Here is a 21,681-nt window from a genome sequence, read left to right on the forward strand (position 1 = left end):
TGGTGTTTATTTATTTATTTTTGCATGTGAAAAAAGGCACACCATCTTAGTATATGGATTTGTATAGAATTACAACAGGGAACCACTGCAGTGACTTAACCACCTGACTACCTGGCTGATTCTTCAAGTTGGTGTACCTATTTGTAACTTCCTTGTTCTATGCATCATGTTTGTGGTAAAACCCTATGCTCCATGAATTATATTTCTCAAGTGTAGTAACTATAGGGGTTATTTCTGTGCCTATTTTAAATTGTCATTATTATTGCTAGTAAAGATAATCATGACTAATGATTCATATTGTTCTATATCTAAAATTTAATCTGAAGTATTAATTTTAGAAATAGCATATTGATATGTAATTTATAATCTCATGACATGCCAGTAGGTGTAATTATTTAGCAATGTAAATTCAACAAGATCTATTACTTAACATTTATGTTTAGCCTGAGCTGTGCATTTATTTCTAATTAGTAAAAGGTTTCTTTCTACTTCAGGGTAATTTAAACCATAAAAGACAAACTGGAAAAAAACACTTAAAGTTATATTGTTTATTGGGACATGTAGGGTTATGTACTATGTTAACATGTGTTTGTTAGATAAGAAGTAAGTAATGAGATTCTATAGAAAGCGTAGCAAGTACAGCAGTACTACTGATAATGGTGCCAGCCCTTAGGGATGCTGAAATACCGTCACAGACTTCTAGGGAGCAACTAGCAGTTTTTGTTCACTCAGAATTTGTTCATTACATTTAAAGGTCTGACTCATTTTAACTGCTCTAAATCAAATTAGAAAGTAACCTTTAGCAAAATGTGCATCATTCACTTTGCAGACTTATGTATAAAAGTTCTACATGTATAAGAATCACTGTACATGGTAATACTATTTTTTCCCTTGTATTACTGTTACTGTGACTATCTATGAAAATGAGCAACAGTATTAGCGGCACAGCTAGCCTTCAGAATATTAGCTTATTTTGTGCCAGCATGCGGTTTACACTGCCACTAAAACCCCTGCAATTTTACAGTTTTTGAAGCTCTTCCTCATACATTCATCTTCACAACAGCCCAGTGAGAAGGGCAGGTGTAACAGATGTTTGTCATTTTTGCTTGCGCAGCATCCCAAGACCCTTCTGCTTGGGGAGAGTTCAGAGATCGAATGGATGGGGGGCAGGGCTCTGCCTCTGTCTTCCTGAATCACAGGAAAGCAGCCACTATCTTGCTCTCACTAGGTAGCTCAAAGGCTCTCATGTGACCAAGGCTCAGCCAATGAGACAACCCTGCCTGAAAGTTTTCCCGAAAATGAACGAATCAGTCCCTGAGAAAAGCATGGGGCTCATTCCCACTGAGGCTGTGCCTGCGGCGGTTGGATCAGCGGAGTTTTCAGCTAATGGGGCCAGCAGAGGCAACTTGGGTGTCCCGACTGAACTGCTTTGTTTCTGCCCATTTTCCCCAAGGTTTTTCAGTCACTTCACCAAATAGCTATCTCTTGTCTTTTCACTACATCCCTATTACTTTAACTTAACTAGGGTAGGTTTTGGTTGTTTGTAACCCAAACACAGGTGATTATAATGTTTTTCCTTTCCCAGTTTATAGATAAATTTTGCTTTACTAGGGTTAAGTAACTTATTGTAGATGTGTAGAAAAGCCAGGTCTGGAACTCATGACTTCTAACTGAGTAGTGTTTCTGTCACAGCACAATTTTCCCAGTTGCCTTCAGTGGCCTCTGCAGATGGGCTGGCTTCCTACTTCATGTCTCTCTGATTGTAGTACTTAATCCTAGTTCCTGTTTTAAAGCTTATCTGCTTGATGTCAAATGTGCCTGTCCTCCATACCTGATGGTTGAGCATCTAGAAGACAAGGATTGTATTCTATTCATCATTTCATAGTCTCTCAGACATAATGGAGGAGTGCCTGGGTGTGTAGTCAGTACTGAATAAATATTTTAATGAATGAGTAAGCAAATGAGTGCAAAAATTATTCAGTTAATTCACTGAAAACACCAATATGAGTTTGAAGTTGATAAAAGTATAACATTGATTTCCAAACAAAACAAAACACTACATTCTTTACCAATCAACATCTTAGACTATTTTAAGTAAAATAACTTCTTGAATATATAAAAATGTTCACTTAGTAAGCATTTATTCTGTGCCTACTATGTGCCAGGCTCTTATTACAGAGAGAAATAAGAGTCTCCTTCTTCAAAAAGTCTCTTAGATTAATGGAAGAAACAAACGATTTCATAGCTCAAACCTTGGAGCTGTGGGAAAGAGATGTGGTAATCTGAAGCATTCTGTGGGCAGCAGACCCACTGTCAGAAGGCATGGGAACCACCAAACTGGCATGGAGATACAGCTCTAAACAGGACACTATGCACATCAAGGATGACAGCCAGAGCCCTTTGAAAGCTGGTGAAAAGCATGATGTGCTTTGCCTTTCTAGAATGTTGTGAGATTTGCTAAAACCAAAAAATAAAAGATATCTGTACCCTTATTCAGACATAATTATTTTTTAAAGATTATAATCAAGGCCTGTTATCAAAAAATTTTAAGCAATTTTGAAGTCGCGCTGTGCCATATCAGACTAATACATAAGACTATATTTTGGATTGGCACAAAGGTGAGAATGAAGAAAGATCTATATCTTTTAAGGACTAAAGCTCAATACAACAGAAGCAACAAATGAAATTGGAAAAGATTAATATATATATATGTGTGTTTGTGTAAAATACATATATATGTATAAACTATGATACAAATTTGTCATTTCTTACAAGTTATGTACATAGTAGGAAAAGTTTTAACTCCATAATGTTTTTTTAAACATTTGCAGACAATTACTACGGTACCCCAAAGCCTCCAGCAGAACCAGCACCATTATTATTAAATGTAACAGACCAGATACTTCCAGGAGCCACTGCAAGTGCTGAAGGAAAACGGAAGAGGAATAAATCAGTAAGCAACATGGAGAAAGCAAGTATAGAGCCTCCTGAGGAGGAGGAGGAAGAGAGGCCTGTGGTCAATGGAAATGGAGTAGTAACACCAGGTTAGTCATTTGTGTTTGTTACAGGTTCATCGGCTCTTTTAGATATAACTAAATATATCTATATCTGTATGTTCATATACATATATATATGTTTACAATTAGCTTGAGGGGGAGATTATATCAGATGGAAAGAACATGATTCTTGTATTCAATTTATTAGTTTTAATTTTGACATATAAGCAATTCATCAACTTCCTCAACTTTTGGTTTCAATTATATAATATTAAAGGCAATATATTGAATGGTTTAAACTTCTTAAAAGGTGTTACAAGTTATCAATATGACTGTGTAAAGTTCTGAGGTCTTTCTTAGTTATATTAGGTAAAATCTATCCTTAGAAATCTTACTTAGCCCTGCTGGAGTGACTCAGTTGGTTGGGTATTGTCCCACAAACCTAAAGGTCGTGGGTTCAATTCCTGGTCAGGGCACATGCTTGGGTTTCATTGTGCCCCCTGTTGGGGAGCCTATGAAAGGAAACTAATTGATGCTTCTCTCATATTGATGTTTCTATCCCTTCCTTCCCCTCCCTCTAAAATCAACAAGCGTATACTTGAATGAGGAAAAAAGGAAGAAATCTTACTATACTTGTAGATCTGTCGAGGTTGTGTTATGTGATTTAATTAACAACTTCAATGAAGACAGTCCTCAAAATGACTATGCCTATATAATGCCCATTATTTATCTGCCCACCCTTAACATCCTATCTAGCAATGAAGAGAATGCATTTTTATACATTGACATTTTGAAAACAGCTACCCTTGAATAAGGAAACCAATTGTTATCTCTTTAATTTATGATCATTCATTTCACATATATAAAGAATATTAGATAGATATAAAGTATGTCTGTGCAAGGTATGAATTTGTTATTTTCTTAGGCTTATTACTAATAGAATGCCAAATTTTTATTTGTGAAATATTTTCTTCATAATATTATTGATAATTAAATGTTACCAAAACAAAATTGCCCTGGCTAGTGTTGCTCGGTGGATTGAGTGCTGGCCTGTGAACTGAAAGGTCACTGGTTCAATTCCCAGTCAGAGCACATGCCTGGGTTTGTGGGCGAGGTCCCTGGTCAGGGGCATGTGAGAGGCAGCCAGCTGATGTCTCTCTCTTACATCTATGTTTCTCTCCCTCTCTTTCTCCCTCCCTTCCCCTCTCTCTGAAAATAAATAAGTAAAACAAATTTTTAAAGACAAAGCTATGGCATTGTCTTAGCCTCTTAGCTTAAGTTTCCACAGTTTTGTTCTATTTATTTTTTTAAATAATAACATTTTAGTGGACACTGAAACTCTAAGGGCTAAGTTACAGCTCTTAAAAAAATGTTGACACATGCACCTTGTAAAGATATTATTCTTTAGATATTTCCTACAACTACTTTGATGTCTGTATTTTTGTTTATAATTATACTGCTTCTATAGTGACATAGTATTTGAATTTTCATGCTCAATTATTTTAGTCAAAGGAAGTTTTATAAACTTATTTTTTACCTTCCTTGTTCATAGTACCTGCAAATTGTTCTTCATTGAACATAAGGAAACTAAAATCTAATCTATACCAACCAAAGTATAAAACCTTAAAAAGTGCATACATCTTGATTACTCAAAGAAGGATAGTTATCCATTAATGTACTGATTTAAAACATTCTCTGAATCTGGCAGTCATTTACAAATGCTAAAAATCACTTTAGCTGCATAATGTAACTTGTTCATTATTAAATAACCTGGTAATTTTCAAGAAAATAGATACCTTCTCTCATTTAAAAAAAAATATTTTACTTATTTATTTTTAGAGAGAGGGGAAGGGAGGGAGAAATAGAGGGAGAGAAACATCAATTGGTTGCCTCTCACAAACACCCCAACCAGGGACTACAACCAGGCATGTGCCCTGACAGGGATTTGAACCAGCAACCTTTTGCTTTGAGGGATGATGCTCAACCAGCTGAGCAAGCTGGGTGGTACCTTCTCTTTTTCTGATTCTGAAATACCTTTGTCAAAATATTTACTTTTCATCATGTAATAGATTTAAGTTAAGTAGATAGTACATAGTTTTCTAAGTTGATCTAGATGTAAGAAATATAACAACTCAGTTGAAAGAAAGCAGTAATCACAAAAAAAAAGAAGTTTGGAGTTAAAGAGCAACTACAGAATTTCTTACTAGTTAGTATCTAATAGTTAAAATTGTAAAATAGATGTTCTTGGTTAGGCCTGAATCATTGGTTTTAATTTCATTTCTACTCTGTATAAGAGTAAATCAAATAAGCATTTTTTGATTCAGAAATTATTAAACTAGAAATTGATTTAATTTGGAGGCATAGTGAATTTAGAAAGTATCATTCTCTTCTATTAATACCTTGACATGAGGAATGGGGTGTTTTATGGCTAGGAACTCTTTAAGGGCTCAAGGAAAATCAACTGGTCTGAACTCTTCTTGACCAGCCCTAGCTATATGACTGTCTTTGAACCTCTCAGCCTGAAGATGATAAAGAACAGCTGTCTAGGACAACTCTGCAACTTCTGGATGGTCAACAGATGCCACAAATAGTGGTTCTAAAAGCCTGGCTGGGCAAGTGGCCCTTATGTCTTTTTTCTTTCCCATGTGAGAGGTGAGAAATGTGTAAATTAGGCAGCTTTTCACCCAGAGTTCAAAGATGGAAGAAGCAGCTCCACAACAGAAAATAGGTCCATAATCTCTTATTTGAAACCTTTTGACAACTCCCATCTCTGAAATGTCTTTGTTTTCTTTATACTTATTCAATGTAAACTTTAGGATTTCTCTGTTCTCCTCTCATATATATTCACCCAACTCTTCACCTATTGAGACTGATCACATATTGTTCCAGGACAGGGTCTTTGTCCTGCCTCTGTTTTCTTCCCTTACTTATTCACCAAATATAGTACACTTCAAACAGTACTGAGAAAACTTGCTTAAGTTTTAGTTAACACTGCCCTATAGCAACTAAGAGCCTATAATAGCAATTAACATTAGACATCAATTCAAGAACATAAATAGTGTAATCAATGAGAAGGATATTTGAAGAGTGAAAAAACCTTACTGAGGTAACTTTATTCCATTACCAAAATATTTATAATAATATAAAAATTAACTTTGTATGGATGCTTATCATGTACTAGAAACTTCCTAACTCATTATATGTATTAGTTCATTTAATTCTCCTAACAGTCCTATTAGCTAGGTACTATGTTGCAGATTAGGACACTGAAGTGCACTATAGTTAAATAATTTGATCAGTAACTGTAATTCATATATAAGTCTAAATCCAGAACCCATGTTCTTAGCTGCCATGCCATTCTGAATCCTGTACCAACAAATAGAAGCACAAATATATTTCTTAGCAATAGCAAACACATGACTACCATTTTACTTATACATATTTAAAAGTGGCTTTATAAATTTCTACCTACCAAGTCATGTGTATGTGATCTCCCTCTGGAGATATAAAAATTCTTAGTTTTTACAATATCTTTATGTATATAAGCATCAAACCTACCAATATTTAACTCTTTATATACTTTACCAAAAAAAGAACTATTTTCTTTATGTAAGTAAAGGTTTTCAAAGAGTCCTCAATTTTCCTCTATTACTTGTTTTATTCATCATTTGTCCTTTGAACTGTAGTTTATAGCTAGAACTATATGTTAATATTTCTTTTTCTCTTGGACCACATCTATGTAAAGTCAGTGACCACTTTTAAATATGTAATTTCTTTATTAAATTCTACTAACAATTTTAAAGTGAAGTTACATAAAGTGTGTGAATACTCATTTTATGTGAGGAGTCTCTTTTTTGTTCAGAATTACATCAGACACATGAATTTAGCCCATATCACCTAGAAAAGATATGTAATGATCTTTCTGCATCTCAAATCATAAATGTTTCTCTCTCTGACATATGTTATTCCTAATCCCATAATCATAGTATTTACATAATGAATATGAAATGCTGAAATTTAGCTTAAGGTGCTTAACTAAAGTAATAGTTCATTTGGTAGCAGAATTGAGATCTGAGCATCTGAATACCTGAACCTATCCTGGGCTGTCAGCCACACTGAGGACAGAGTGACTCCTGGCCTCTAAAAGGTAAATCACAATGGTGCAGCTCAGTGTATTTTATCTACATTGTATTCCGTTATATTCATCCTTCACTTGGTTCATGGCAGTGGTGTTGGATCTAATGCTTGCAAGGATGATATATACTACATCATCTTAGAGGATCTGTCTTTAAGCTGATAGTTAAAATTCATATGCCCAAAAAACCTTCCCTTGATATTAACCTCACCTATATTTATACATCTTTATCTTGTTAGAGTTGACATCCAGCCCCATGGCTTCAAATAAATTCACCTGCAACCTTCACTTTTCTCTTATGTTCTATGGCCATATTTCTAACTACTGCTCCCTGAACTGCCCCACCTAAGCATTTCTTCAACTTAAATTCAACATTCCACTTAAACTCTTCTATAAAACAAGCAAGCCAACTCACAAAGTCCTCTACCTATTTTATCTAATTCTTTTTACCCAAATAGCTCAGAGTTTTTATTCTTCTTCCCCATCTTGATATACATATATATCATTGAGTATAAAATGTCACTAGTCCTTTAGCTTTCTTCTCTTTCTGCTAAATGTCACTGCTTCATCCTAGGCTATCACCTCATTTGTGCATCACAGTCTCCTGACTGACCTACATCCCTCCAGGCTCCATCCCTCTCCAATTTCCTGTTATTCCTTAATCCATTAGAAATTGTTGAACCTGCACATGGTCATGTAACTATCTTTCTCAAAACTTAAAGAAGCTTCTATTTCTGCTGCTTCAGACCTATTGGGCAGCCACTCAGGTCTCCCCACATTTGACTGCAACATCTCTGTTAGCTTGGCTCCTGTCACTCCCCCACTCTCTTCTCTCCTCTACATTTTTACCTTCTCCTATCTGATTAGGCCTTTCTCATCTATTTGTACCTTGTATTTTTTTATTCAAATTTAATAAAATTTTTAATAATCCATTGAAATTATTTGTTGACTCCCATAATGAAAAGTTGAGACTGCCCATCTCTGAATTATGGAAATATAATTTACTATTCTCATTCATTTGGGAGGTGTTGGTTAGCTTGGTACTCATTGGTAACTTTTTATAATGTGCCTATCTGGCATCCCCACACATTATGTAAACATTGTTTAAATAAGGACCATTTCTACTTTTTTGTTTACCTATCTCAATGATTAGTAAGTATCTTTAAATATTTCAAGCTCTTAGTAAATCTTTATGTTTTAGTCAACAATCCTCTAGAGAATGTCAGAGTTTTACTATAACATGACTAGATGTGGTTCACACTCATTTTACACTTTTTCATGTCTTCAACATGCATTGTTCCTAAGTTCAAAGCATATAAGATTCCTGATCTTACATTTCTTCAAACGTTATTTGAAAACTAAAGAAAGTTATGCAGAACTACACTTTTGAAAATATATTCTTAAAGATGAGAATTATTCAATCTCTCTAACTGTAAAAATACCAAAAATAGATGGGTGGTTAATAGATAAATAGAATTTCTTTTTAAAGATCAAAATTTTCTGAAGAAAAGCAAATCCTATAAACCACAGTAATTGGGTTAAGCTTTCTTGGATTTCTTTTATTTCATGAATTATCTCCTAAACTTTTCCGGAAAGTAATTCACTATTATATTGTAACTTCCTTTCACCAGCTATTAGTAAGCCTAGTGCAAAGAATTAGAAATGCACATATATTTTAAAGCAGCTAAATCTCTCTGTTAATACACACACACACACAATGCCGGGAGGAACAGGGCCCTGTGAGAGCTACCTTCGCCAACAAAGGGAATACAGTATGCGTACACAGAGCTGCCTTCTCCAGGCCCCCAAGCCGGCAATTAGTGCAAATGAACTGCATCTCCCAGAGAACAAACAGAGTGTCCCTTATGTGATCACCAAGTGTCCTCAGCAATGATCTCAGTTCACCATTAGGGACCTGCCTCCAGGTCCTGTGCCGCTTGGCACGCTGACTGTGCATGTACCATCAGTCCTGTTTCTGTGAATGAGGTCCTGTCACTGTCAAAAGAATTATGTCCTCCGTAGTGAATCTCGCTGTTTTCCTGCAAATAATAGCCCACTCTGAAACCACCCCAACGCCTATTCCCTGCTTATTTTAGTGTGGGTTCACAGAGACTGTGATGTGTGTATCCACTCAGATTTATATACTTTTTTGATCTTATTCCCAAACACATCATGGATTTTATCTCTCCATTGAAGAGACAAATTTCTGGGGCTATTGCAAATTAGATATTCCATTTTTAATGGGGAGGGGGCATTCTATCATTTTTTAAAAGAATTATTTAAAAGTTAAAACTGCCCTAGTGTAAAATGTTCTTATTATCTAGATGTGATTATAGAGTAACAAGATAATCATGTTAGAGTTTACTGTTGTGAACTATGGTAGTAATTATAACTACACCATTGAGCAAAAGTGAAATAACTAGTAGTTTCAGCAATGTCACCTTAAATCAAGGCAGACTCACTTTGCAATTAAACTGAAAGCTATACATTATTTGAACTTTTTCCTGCCCTCAAAACTGATTCAGCATTTTTGTGATTTTGCACTCAACCTTCTCTGAGGACTTATGTGTGTGAGAGAGAGATTTGATACATGAACAAGGAATGCAGAACAAGCAAGAACCACCAGGGTAGCATTTATTTTTTTGTTTTTGTTTTTTCATTACCATTTATCCAACTTATATCCTCTTCCACCTCTACCCACCCACCCACCTTCCCCACATAATCACCATACTGTTGTTTATGTCCATGAATCCTTTTCATTTTTCTCTATCCCTCTACCCCCTAACCACTCCCCAAGAGTTGTTAGCCTGCTCTCTATGAGTATGTCTCTGTTTTGCTTGTTAGTTCATTTTTTCATTAGATTTCACATATGAGTGAAATCATATGGTATTTGTCTTTTTCTGACTGGCTTATTTTACTTAGCATAATGTTCTGCAGGTCCATCATGCTGTAGCAAAAGGTAAAACCTTCTTCTTTTTTACAGCTGAGAAGTATTCCATAGTGTAAACGTACCATAGTTGTTTTATCCATTCATCTACTAATGGATACTTGGGCTGCTTCCAAATCTTGGCAATTGTAAATATCACTGCAATGAACATAGGAGTGCTTATATACTTTTGAATTGGTGTTTTGAGTTTCTTCAGATTAATCTCTAGTAGTGGAATTGCTGGGAACTTCTGGAGGGATAGTTCAGCAGGTGTGAGGAGGGTTCCTCCTGAGAAGTGTGGGGTCCAAACCACAAGCTGGGCTCCCCAGCGTAGAACATCAGAGCCAGGAAAGGAACCCAAATAATATCTGACTATGAGAAGCAGCAGGATTTCTGTCCACCCAAGAGAGATGGCTAGAGACGCAGAGAACCTTTTAAAGGGCGAAAACACAAAATTTCATTTGCAGCCACCTAACCTGGGTCCTATCAGAGGGAGGGCAGTGCAGACTAGAGCCACAGAGGAGAGTCTGGGGTTGGTGGCTCAGGAGAAAGGGCTGAAGGATTACCCTCCAAGGTCCCTGTGCTCTGTCATTCTCCATACTGCAGAAGTCATCATTCTTGGGCAGAGCACTCTCCTTCATATGGCATCAGCCTAGAGGAAAACAATAACCCCATCTGCAGGAATCTCTCTGACCCTACCCTGTGGAGCTTAAGCCAGGCTCATGAGGAGTATAGCTGGAGGTACTTTCACTCTATAAGCCTGACAGAAAGCTTACAGGCAAATGTGAATCTCTGGGAGCTTTAAGTCTTTAGCTGACTCTGCTTGGGTCCGGTGCTGGTAAAAGCCAAGTGTTGGTGCGCAGCTTGATCCTTTCTGCACCCATCCAGACCCAGCAGAGGGAGCCACAAGCTGTGGATCACTCATAGCTCCAATCAGATTGCCCAGGGACAGTCACAGGCACTTCTGAAATAGGCCTGCACCAGATTCTTTGCAAAACTACCTAATACATAGAAACAAACACCAAAAAATGGAAAAACAAAGAAGTAGGACCCAAATGAACAGAGGATTCTTCAGAAGAAGATTTGTTCTCTTAAGTTCTGATTTTCACCCTGTGTTCTGTCTTCTTTCCTCATATTCCTCCTTATAGAAGTGATTATTATTTTGGTGTGGAATCTCAGATTGCTCTAGTTATTCCTAGCTAGTCTTTATCACTGAAGGGTTAAGGTACCTTAATAAAGTCTATCTGTGCACTCATTCCTTCTATATAGCTCCATCTTTGGGAATAGCACCCTTATCTTTTTCCTCCTAATTGACTTCTTGTTCTCATCAAGAAACACCTAGCTGGGTGGAGGGGAGCAAGTGGGGAAAAATTGGAACTATTGTAACAATATAATCAATAAAACATACTTTTAAAAAATAAATAAATAAACAGAGCTACTATTGTGAAAAAAAAGAAAATCTGTATTTAGACACATTGTAGCTAAACTGCAGAACATTGTAGAACATCAAATAAATGAAGACATATTTCCCCTCATGTAAAGAACATACAAATAAAAAAAAAATACCAGAAAGAAAAAAAATACCTAGACTACAATTTGGCCCCAAAGAATAGCATTTGAGTTACCAAGATCAAGATTTTTAAAAGACGTCTTCTTTTTCTCTTCAGCTTCTTTGATGTTTCTTGGAAGGTGATTAATGTTTGATGTAAGATTAGTCTCTTCATTTTGTTTCAGAATTTTGAAAACAAGATTTAAAAAGTAAAATACATGCATGTCCTATATTTCATTTGATATCTTGCTTTGGACTTTGCTTATGATAAATACTGAATCAGTTTCTTTCACCCCAGAGTTAGTTGAGGATTTGGGAAACCTGTTTTCAAATGATAAATATCTTCAGAATTTATTATATTATAAAAAATGTGCAGCATTTATAGTTTCAAAACAGCGAAGATTCATTTTATTGCCCTATTCCAGTCTATTTTTATTAAAATGTTTAAAATTCTTAAATATTGCAGAAAGAAGAAAATATACTAATTAATATACTTTCTCTCCCTTGCTAATGGGAAATAATTCCCTCTACTCATCTTTCTAGTGATTCTTTCCAATTTAGCTTTTTATGACTTGGAAACTTTTTTATTTTCCAGTTATGGATCTTGAATTTTCTATCTTTATTATTTACCATATTGTTCTTTTAGTGTTTAAAAGAACTTGTAAGTAATTGTTTTAGATAAAGATAAAATAATCTTGAGGTATTGAATATTGTTTTTTAGTAATTCACATTTTCCTAGCTAGCCCTCTCAGTAACGAGATCCAATTTGGTTACAAATATCACAGATAAAATGTAATGTCTTTATAGAATTAGGAATTAAATTCTGCTTGTTTAATTGATATGTTATCTCAAAACTTATTACCCTAACTTTCCCTAATTCTAATATTTTATTCCAGACTTGTGTTTCTTTCATGGCCTCAAATAACGAAATGAAATATTTGTTAACATTTCAGAAAAAATATATATTTATCAATTGCCACTGAATTTAAGAGCTACCCTCTTTTAATCTCTATCATTTATATGAAAAAAATTTATAATGCATTTTTTTAGAACTTAGAAACACTTCAAGAGAACTAAGGAATCAGAAAACACCAACTAAAAGTAAACAATGTACACAGAAAAATCTCTGAAGGAGCTGAAGAAATAATCATCTTTGCTAACTGCATCGCTGGGGGCACTGGGAGTAGGAATAGGAGGGAAACCTATCTTTCACTTTTTTCCTCTGTACTTTAGGATTTGGTCCATCTGCATGTTTTACTACATCAAAAAAGTAATTATTTTTATTTTTCTTTTATTTTTTAAGTATATTTTATTGATTATATTGTTACAATAGTTCCAATTTTTTCCCCTTTGCTCCCCTCCGCCCAGCACCCCCCTTCCCCGACAATCCCCTCCCTAAGTCCATGCCCATGGCTCACCCTTTCATATATTCTTCTTCTTTTTTTAAAAAATAATTAATTAATTAGTTAAATATTTTAACAATAAAAAATAACAATCCCTCCCTCTCAGACTTAAGACCCTTTACAATCTTATAAAGGACAATGGACGAAGGTCTCGAGCTCCTCTAGCTGCTTCAAGCTGGACATGGTCGTCGTCCTACCTATCCTTGGGTCAAGAAATCCCTAATAAGAGTGGGGATGTGGAGGGGAGGGTGGCCTTCCTACAAGGGGAAGGATCGTGCAGACTCCAGGTTGGTTGGCTGTCTCTGGACAATGGCATGCTTGGTTTAACAGGCTGGCATCCTTGTTGTATTCTGGGGGCAACAGGGTTAAAGGACATCATTCAATCCGTAACCACTAGATGACAAAAGACAGGTATTAATTTTTCAATGTCCCACATTAGGGAAAAGAAGGGCTTCTTTGGAGGAAGGTATGCCAGGTACATCTCACCTGTCCAAAACCCTTTTGCCCATTATACTTAGTTTGGACTGAGGGAAATATTTTAGGTTTCCCCCCTCTCAGGCCTCTGGGCTCTTTCTGTCCAAGCCATTAGGATAGAAAAGAGAAACCAGTTTTAAAGTGAAGCCCACAGACCACCCCGTTCTTCACCAACTCAGCCACTTAGTTCAGCCAAACCAGTGAGTCTCAGGAGGCAGCAATGCAGACAGGATTAAGTGAGTTCTATACGTACAGACAATCACTCAGGTAATGAGATCGTAGGCTTATGCCCTTTGAAAACAGAAAACACATGTTAATTTATGTAACATAACCCACACACAAGTTTATAGATCTGTAGGACTGTCTTATAGGAAAGACATCCAGTTGCAAGGCATTTGACATTCTTCTTGCCTGTAAATTAAACATCTTTGATAATGCCACAGACATAGTTTAACTTTCAAATGAAAACAAATTTTAAATGAAAAGAAATTTTAAAGATGGTTAGCTGCACTACTTTATAGTTTACCACTGGGCATTGTGATCTTCCTTGAATCTTGATTTTTCTCCCTAAGATTACCCTCCTTGTCATTAAAGGGACTGCATTAAGTTCATTTTTAATTTATCCTGTTCATTTGCATAAACACAACAAGAGCAGCAAATGATCACTTATGATCTTTAGTTCTGCTTTGCTGGAACTTACGCAAGGAACATTTAGGGTGACCTTCAGTCTGCCCTTCAGGGCACAAAAGCAGATCCACATACCTGGCATTCAGCCTTGCCTGTAAACACCTGTCTTTTCCAGGTCCTCCTGGTTTTCCATTGTGCCTTAAGGTCCCTTCTAGCCATCTTTCAGGAAAACAACCTTCATTCCTTCCCTGGAAAGATTGTTATGGACCGCTCATCCATCCAAGGTACCAGGCCTTTTATCTCGTGGACTTTTATTACCTTTGAAAGTCAGTCCCAGTTGCTCAGGGCTTTTTGGTAACAACCAAAACCCAAGCATGTCTCCTTTGGCATGACATTCCAGTCAAAGTCTTAGTCAAAAAAATCGTTATTAACAACTGGTCTTATTAGTTTTATGCAAAGAAACTTATGTCATTACTTACTTCTTTAGAATGCCAAATTCTGGAGGGATCAGATAGGGAGAAAATATATACAGTGTGAAGGAAAAACCTTGTCCTTCTAATATTCACTGAACTTGCATTTCTATTCTTTATATTTTTATTTTTTCCCCCCACTAAAAATTTTTCTGTTTGTTTTTCCGTTACAGTTGTCTCACTTTTTTCCCCCTCTTGCTTCTCTGCACCCTGTCCCTCCCTTCTCCCACATTCAGTCCCCACCCAGTTGTCCATGTCCATCGGTCATTTATACATGCTCTTTGACTAGACCCTTCCCCTTCTTACCACTTCTCTCCCTCCCATCTCCCCCTTTGTTACTGTTAGTTTATTCCTCGTTTACATACCTCTGGTTCAATTTTGCTCATTTGTTTGTGTTGTTCATTAGTTTCCTGTAACAGGTGATAGCATAAGGTAATTTTCTTCTGTTGCCTGGCTTATTTCGCTAAGCATAATTCTCTCTAGTTCCATCCATGTTGTTGCGAATGGTAGAAGTTCCTTCTTTCTTTCAGTACTTATTCATTGTCATTTTCCCCCTTTGTACTCGTGTTCCTCTCTGTCTCTCTCTGTTTCTTCATCTTCTTAAAGCAGACCCTTTAGCATCTCTTGCAATACTGGTTTGGTGGAGATGTATTCTTTTAACCTTCTTTTGTCTTGGAAACTCCTTATTTCACCTTCCATTTTGAATGAGAGCCTTGCTGGGTAGAGTATTCTTGGTTGTAGGCCTTTGTTTTTCATTACTTGGAATATATTTTGCCATTCCCTTCTGGCTTGTAGTGTTTCTGCTGAGAAATCTGATGATAGCCTTATTGGAGCTCGCTTGTATGTTATTAGTTGTTTCTCTCTTGCTGCTTTTAGGATTCTCTCTTTGTCTTTGAATGTTGGCATTTTAATTATGATGTGTCTTGAAGTGGGCCTATTGGGGTTCATCTTCATTGGGACCCTCTGTGCTTCCTGGACTTGCATGATTCTTTCTCTCTTCATGTTAAGGAAGTTTTCTGTCATTAGTTTTTCAAAGAGGTTTTCTATTCCTTGCTCTTCTTCTTCTCCTTCTGGAATTCCTATGATACGGATATTATTATGTTTCATGTTGTCCTGCAGCTGTCTTAGAGCCTCTTCAGTCTTGTTCAGCCTTTTTTCATTTTGTTGCACTGTCTGTGAGTTTTTGTCTACATTGTCCTCCAGCTCGCTGACCCGATCTTCTGCTTCCTCTAGCCTATTTTTAATTCCTTCTACTGTGTTCTTCAATTCAGAGATCGTATTCTTCATTTCCTCCTGGCTCTTATTGATAGCTTCCATGTCCTTTTTGATGCTGGTATAATTCTCAGTAAGTTCCTTATAGTTCTTCTGGAGTTCACTGTAGTTTTTCTGGAGTTCTTTGTAGTTTCCGCTGAGCTCATTGAGCTTCTCCATAATCCGTGCTTTCAATTCCATATCTGATAGTTGGCTCCCCTCTATTTCATTTAGCACTCTTCCTGGGGACTCTACCTTTCCTTTCGATGGGGTGTTGTTTCTCTGTCTCCCCATTTTTGTGACTCCTATTGTTTGTTGTTGCTTCTTAGAATGATCTGCACTTCCTGGATCTGCCCCTGGTGGCATCAGATCCTTTACCAGTCTGGGCCTAGGCAGCCTGTTGGAGACTTCCAGGGATCTACTGCCTTTGTCTGGCTTCTTAGTTGTTAATCTATTCAATCTGTGATTAGCTGTCAGGCTTAAGGACCGTGGGTGTGGCAGCTTAATTCCTGTAGGCAGGGCTTTTGCTTCCCCTCAGGCTGACGCCACTTGGCCGGGAATGGTCTGCCTGCAGTACTGGGGATGAGTCAGCACTGGGACCTGGTAGGCTGCTCCCCCAGTTCTCCCCTCAAAGCCACCAGGCCAAACTCTCCCCAAGCATCTCCAGTCCTCTCTGCCTTTTCCTCCGCTTGAGCCCAGGGTAAGTGGGGGCCAAAATATTTTTGTATGTGATCCGCTTAAGAGCTCTTTTTCTCCAGCTGTTTCTCTCCGGCTAGCAAGAAACCCTGTGGCTTTTCGCTTTTCTCAGCTGGATACTATTTTACTTTCCACGCTGTTGCTGTAGGCTGGGAAGCCCAGCTGGGGGTTTAGACACTGCCCTTCTCAGGGGGAATCCCCGGCTGCTGAGCTGTTTCTCAGCCCCTTCAGCTGCCACCCGTGTGAGCCCAGCCAGGCCTTCCGCGTCTCTGCACTCCCTACCGGTCACGTTGTGATGTAGCGGCCTTTTCTGTCTCTCCGTGGTTATAAGACTTCTCTCCAGCTGGTGTTCGGTTGGTTATTCCAGATGATTTCTCCAAAATTACGTTGTAAATCCAGACTAGTTCTGGGAGGAAGTTAGTGTAGCTTCCACTTACTCTTCCGCCATCTTGTTTCTCCCAGAAGTAATTATTTTTAAAATGAGCAAAAATTCATTAATCATTCAATATGGGAACATTTTAGCATGCATATTATAATTTCTCTTCTCATTTTAGAAGGTTTAGGAAAAGTAAGGAAAACTGATAACTTTGAGCAATAAGCTACAATTTTGGCTACTTTCAACTAACTCACTATATAGAATGCAGGTGGCCGTGACATAACTGCTTTCTTCTGAAGACAGAATTTCCCCCACTTTTCATTATGGGATATAATCAATAGTATGGCCATAATCAAAATGCAATTACAATTATATTTTTCTCTTATTCAAGAATCACCCCTGAGCTGTTCATTTAACAGGAGCCTATGGTTCAAATTCTAAGAATTTCAGCTTCTAGCAGTGAAGTGAACAACATGTGCTGACAGCCCGGCCGCCCCTCCACCCCCACAAAACAATAAGACCTTGGATCAGTACAACTAACATACTTTTTAATGATAGTGCTAAATTTGCAAGGAAGCAGGGCGGGGGATCTTCAAGCCCCACCACCTCTGCCACCATGAAGTGTAAGTGTTGGGCAATCTGTTGTAAACAGAGTGAAAGTGAATGTTGATCTGGGGATATAAAATTGGGGAGATTCATCTCTGACTCTGCTTTAAATCAGCACCCTCAAAGGTGCCAAGTTTATATGTGGTACAAAGTTTATATTTCAGTAGCAGCTCCTGGCACCCAGCAAAATTAAATCAAAACTGGGAGAAGGGATGGGCTGGGAGGGGGGAGCAATGGGGGAAAAATGGGACAACTGTAATTGAATAACAAAAAATAAAATTTAAAAAAAAAATTAAATCAAAACTCCATAGGAAAGAATACAAAACTTGGAAAAATATGTGGTTTCTAAGGATTATTTTTCTTTCTTTATATAACTTAACTCCACAGCATGGGTCAATTGAAGAGGAATAACTCAATTTATGCAAACACCTAGTAAAGAGAAAATGTTAGCTTTGTGTGTATTTTTTAAGCAATTACATTATTTTTTTAATACCTAATATCTAAAAATCATATAAAATAGACCACTCTTTTGTGTGTAGAAAGAAACCATTTATGTTGCTTGACTGATTTAACTATGCAATGTATTTCATGTTCTAAGTAGTAGAACTCACTGATAATAATATATAACATTTACTAAACACCTACTATGTTTCAGTAGTTTACTGTTCTGAACAATTTATATACATGTCATGTCAAATTCTTATAGGTAGGTACTGTTATTATTCCCCATCATACAGTAAAGAAAATTAAGGAATGCACAGAGTGATTAAATAGCTTACTCAGTATCACTCTGTGAAGGACATTTTAAACCCAGGTAGTCTGACACCAGCCTTAGCAATTATGTTCTGTTTCTTGTGGAGCATGTTTGCTGCTATCTGAGAATTGCTAAACAAAAAGAAAAAGAATTTCTTTTGATTTCAAATTATTTGAATTCTTTTTTATCAATTACAAATATGTTCCTCAATCTTTTTTACCCTTAAATGTTCTCAATCCTTGTTCATTTCCAAAGAAATAATATAAAGACTGAAGAAAAATTTATTGATTAATTAAAATGTGTTATATAGTCATTAGAAGTATAAAATCACAGCGCTCTCTCAAGGACTAAAACAAATTTTAGAAATTTAAATGTTATGACTGCTCAAAGAAATAAAATCAACAATTTCTTATCTAGCTTAAAAGCATTATTCTCTCTCATTTTGAAGGATGGCAATTATAGAAAGCTGAATATCAACTATATGCCTTGACTATGTCAAATGAAAATATGGATAAGGTATAAAACAGGCACTTTGGGTTTTGTTTTTTGGTTTTTGGTTTTTTTTATTTTGAAATGGTTTATCTTGGTTTCTGATTATTCTTTAATGAAACCAGGTAGGGACATTTAAAACCATGGCATTCTGATTTATCCTTAGATTTACATCCAAAAGGCAATAAACATGTAAGCAAATGAAATGACTGCTATATATCTTGTTGTAATATGAAAACCTTAGACTGGATCACAGCTATAGAATTTATATGAACTGAACTAAATGCAAAAATGCATACATTTAACTCTCTTCTTCAGTCCCTGTACTCTGTAAGGACCTTTAAGCTCTTCTGAATTTCTAATGGGAAGAAGAAAATCATTTGCTAAATCTAACAAGACCACTACGTTAGGAAAGATGAAAGAAATTGTATTTTTTAATTCTTCAGAACAGTAAAAGTAAACATAAAATGTGTTTTTATAGGTTACTCTTTATAAGACTGTGTATATTATTAATGCCTCTTTGTTTCTCAATGTTTCTGTAAAATTTCTAGGAAATTCACAAGTCCTGATTAAAGGAAAATTTTTTTCACTATTACCACTCTTTTAGAAAAGGTTCTCTTTCTCTTGAAATATACTTTGTTTCTGTTATTAGTGAAGAAATAATTTTTGCTCTGGTTTGCAAAGAATCTATAAACAACCTAGCATGCAAAAACACATTGCTCAAAAATTGCCAGTGTTTGATAATCTGTTCACTTCAGCACCAAGCATCTTAGGGAAAATTACATTTATATATACAGAAAAATTATGTTTCAACATAGTTGAAAAATTTCTCTTGGAAGTCAAAAATGACAATTCTACATGACCAATTCCTAATTCAGAAGTTGAGCAAAAAGGAAAAAGGACTCATGGACATGGACAACAGTGAGGTGATTGCTGGAGGGAGGGGGCTACAAGGGGACTAAATGGTAATGGAAAAAATACAATAAAAATTAAATTAAAAAAGAGAAAGAATAGGCTCCAAGCAATTTAGATACCCAGCCAGAACTTTATTTAGCTTCTTAAAAGATTTATATACATGTCCAAGAGATAGAGAAAGAATTTACAAAGATGAGCTTTCCAAAATAAATCCTCTAAGAAAAAAAAAGGGGGGGGGGTAGCTTCATACCACTATAAAAGTAAAATCACATGCATGGATTACTTGGATCCTTCTCCTTAGTCAGAACCACAGATCTGACATATATGAAACTTGTATGAGGGCACATGGCACACATATTTATAAGCTGAACTTCATAAGAGGAGAGAGTGCTGACAAGAATGGCTACACATGCACCTTTGGCAGGCATGTACAATCTGTTCTTTCCCATCCTTTATTACCAACAAACTTTTCTGGTAGTACATCCAGACAATGGAATATTATTCAGTGCTAAAAAGGAATGAGTTATAAAGTCATTGAAAGACATCAAGTAAACTTAAGTGCATATTACTAAGTAAAAGAAGCCCATCTGAAAAGGCTCTTTATTACATGACTTTCTGGAAAAGACAAAAGTATGGAGACAGTGAAAACCTCAGTGTTTGCCAAGAGTTAGAGGGGTGAGAGGGATGAATAGGCAGAGCACAGAGGATTTTTAGGGCAATGAACTACTCTATGTGATATTATTTTAGATACTTGTTATACATTTGTCCAAACCCATAAAACGTGCATCACAAAGCCTAATGTAAACTAAGGAATTTGAGTGGCAATGACTTGTCAATGTGGGTTCATTGGTTGTAAGCCGTATCATTCTGGTGGGGGATATTAATAATGGGGGAGACTATGTGCAGTGTCAGGTAATATTGCTCTTCCCTGAAGAGGTTCTGTCCCCGCATAGCATGTCTGCCCTGCTTCATAGCTGTCTGTGAGTACATTGGTTTGAGTTTCAACACAAGCCCTTGATTCTCACCATAAACTACATTCCCAGATTAGCCTTTATGAATAGTAAATGTGGAAATGCATGGTTCTCCATTTACCTTATTTTTTTCTCTTCTTTTGTTAAGAGAAAAGGCAGGAGCCACTTACTACTTCCTTTTCAATTCATGATAACCTGATAAAATGTTCTTTTTTTCTCCATCATTAAGCTCTTGTCCAATGTCTTGCACATTATAGGTATTCAATTCATGTTTGATAATGTAATAATTGATTAAATAAATTAGAATAAAGGAATGAATGAATAAACAAACGAGTTAGATAAACTGGGAGGACTTGGCTGAATATGTCTGGCATGTCAATAAATATAATGAGACATCTCCAAAGGCTCAACTTTCTTTTTCAAGACTTACCTTACATTTCTCTTGAAAATATAATAGTATTACATAGTCAGAGAAAAAGTTTATTTGTTCATAGCTAAGCTTCTTGAACGAATTCTCTGTCAGGATATTCTATATATTCTTTTCATTTATTTTCTTTTTATTTATACGTACTTGAGGGCATTTTTTCATTGCTTTTGGAGAGATAAGAAGGGAGATGATAGAAAAACATTGATGTAAGAGAGAAAAACATCATTTGGTTACTTTCTTGTACACACCCCAGCTGGATATCAAACCCCAAACCTGGCTATGTGCCCTCACTGGGAATTGAACATGCAGCTTTTAGGTCTACAGGATGATGCTCCAACCAACTAAGCCACACTGGACAGGGCCTTTTCATTCATTCTTTAACTTATGACAACCTGGCTTCCCCACCCACTACTCCACTATAACTACTCTAGAAGTGATAGCTAATATCACCAGTGGCCTCCATGTCATTAAGTTCAGTAGATTTTATGTTTTTGTCTTGTTGGACTGTTTAGAAGCTTTCCCCACAGTACAGTGTTTCCTCCTCATTGCCTTCTGCTTGTGTTCCATGGCATGAAGACCAACTGCTTTTCTTGTTACTTTCTTGGCTGTTCATTCC

At 36.5% G+C, this 21,681-nt stretch overlaps 1 protein-coding gene across 1 annotated transcript in view; it reads left to right on the forward strand.

The window, feature by feature from the left end:
• The window catches only part of MAGI2 (membrane associated guanylate kinase, WW and PDZ domain containing 2), a 1,613,703-nt gene that overhangs the window by 1,048,576 nt on the left and 543,446 nt on the right, over window positions 1–21,681 (forward strand). Inside the window, exon 4 of the mRNA XM_090287299.1 lies at window positions 2,832–3,044. Coding sequence (XP_090143425.1) covers window positions 2,832–3,044 — 213 coding nt within the window. The remainder of the gene's footprint in view (window positions 1–2,831; window positions 3,045–21,681) is intronic.

The sequence above is a fragment of the Furipterus horrens genome, unplaced genomic scaffold (genome assembly GCF_987537825.1).
Source record: "Furipterus horrens unplaced genomic scaffold, mFurHor1.1.pri manual_scaffold_9, whole genome shotgun sequence".
Taxonomy (NCBI): domain Eukaryota; kingdom Metazoa; phylum Chordata; class Mammalia; order Chiroptera; family Furipteridae; genus Furipterus; species Furipterus horrens.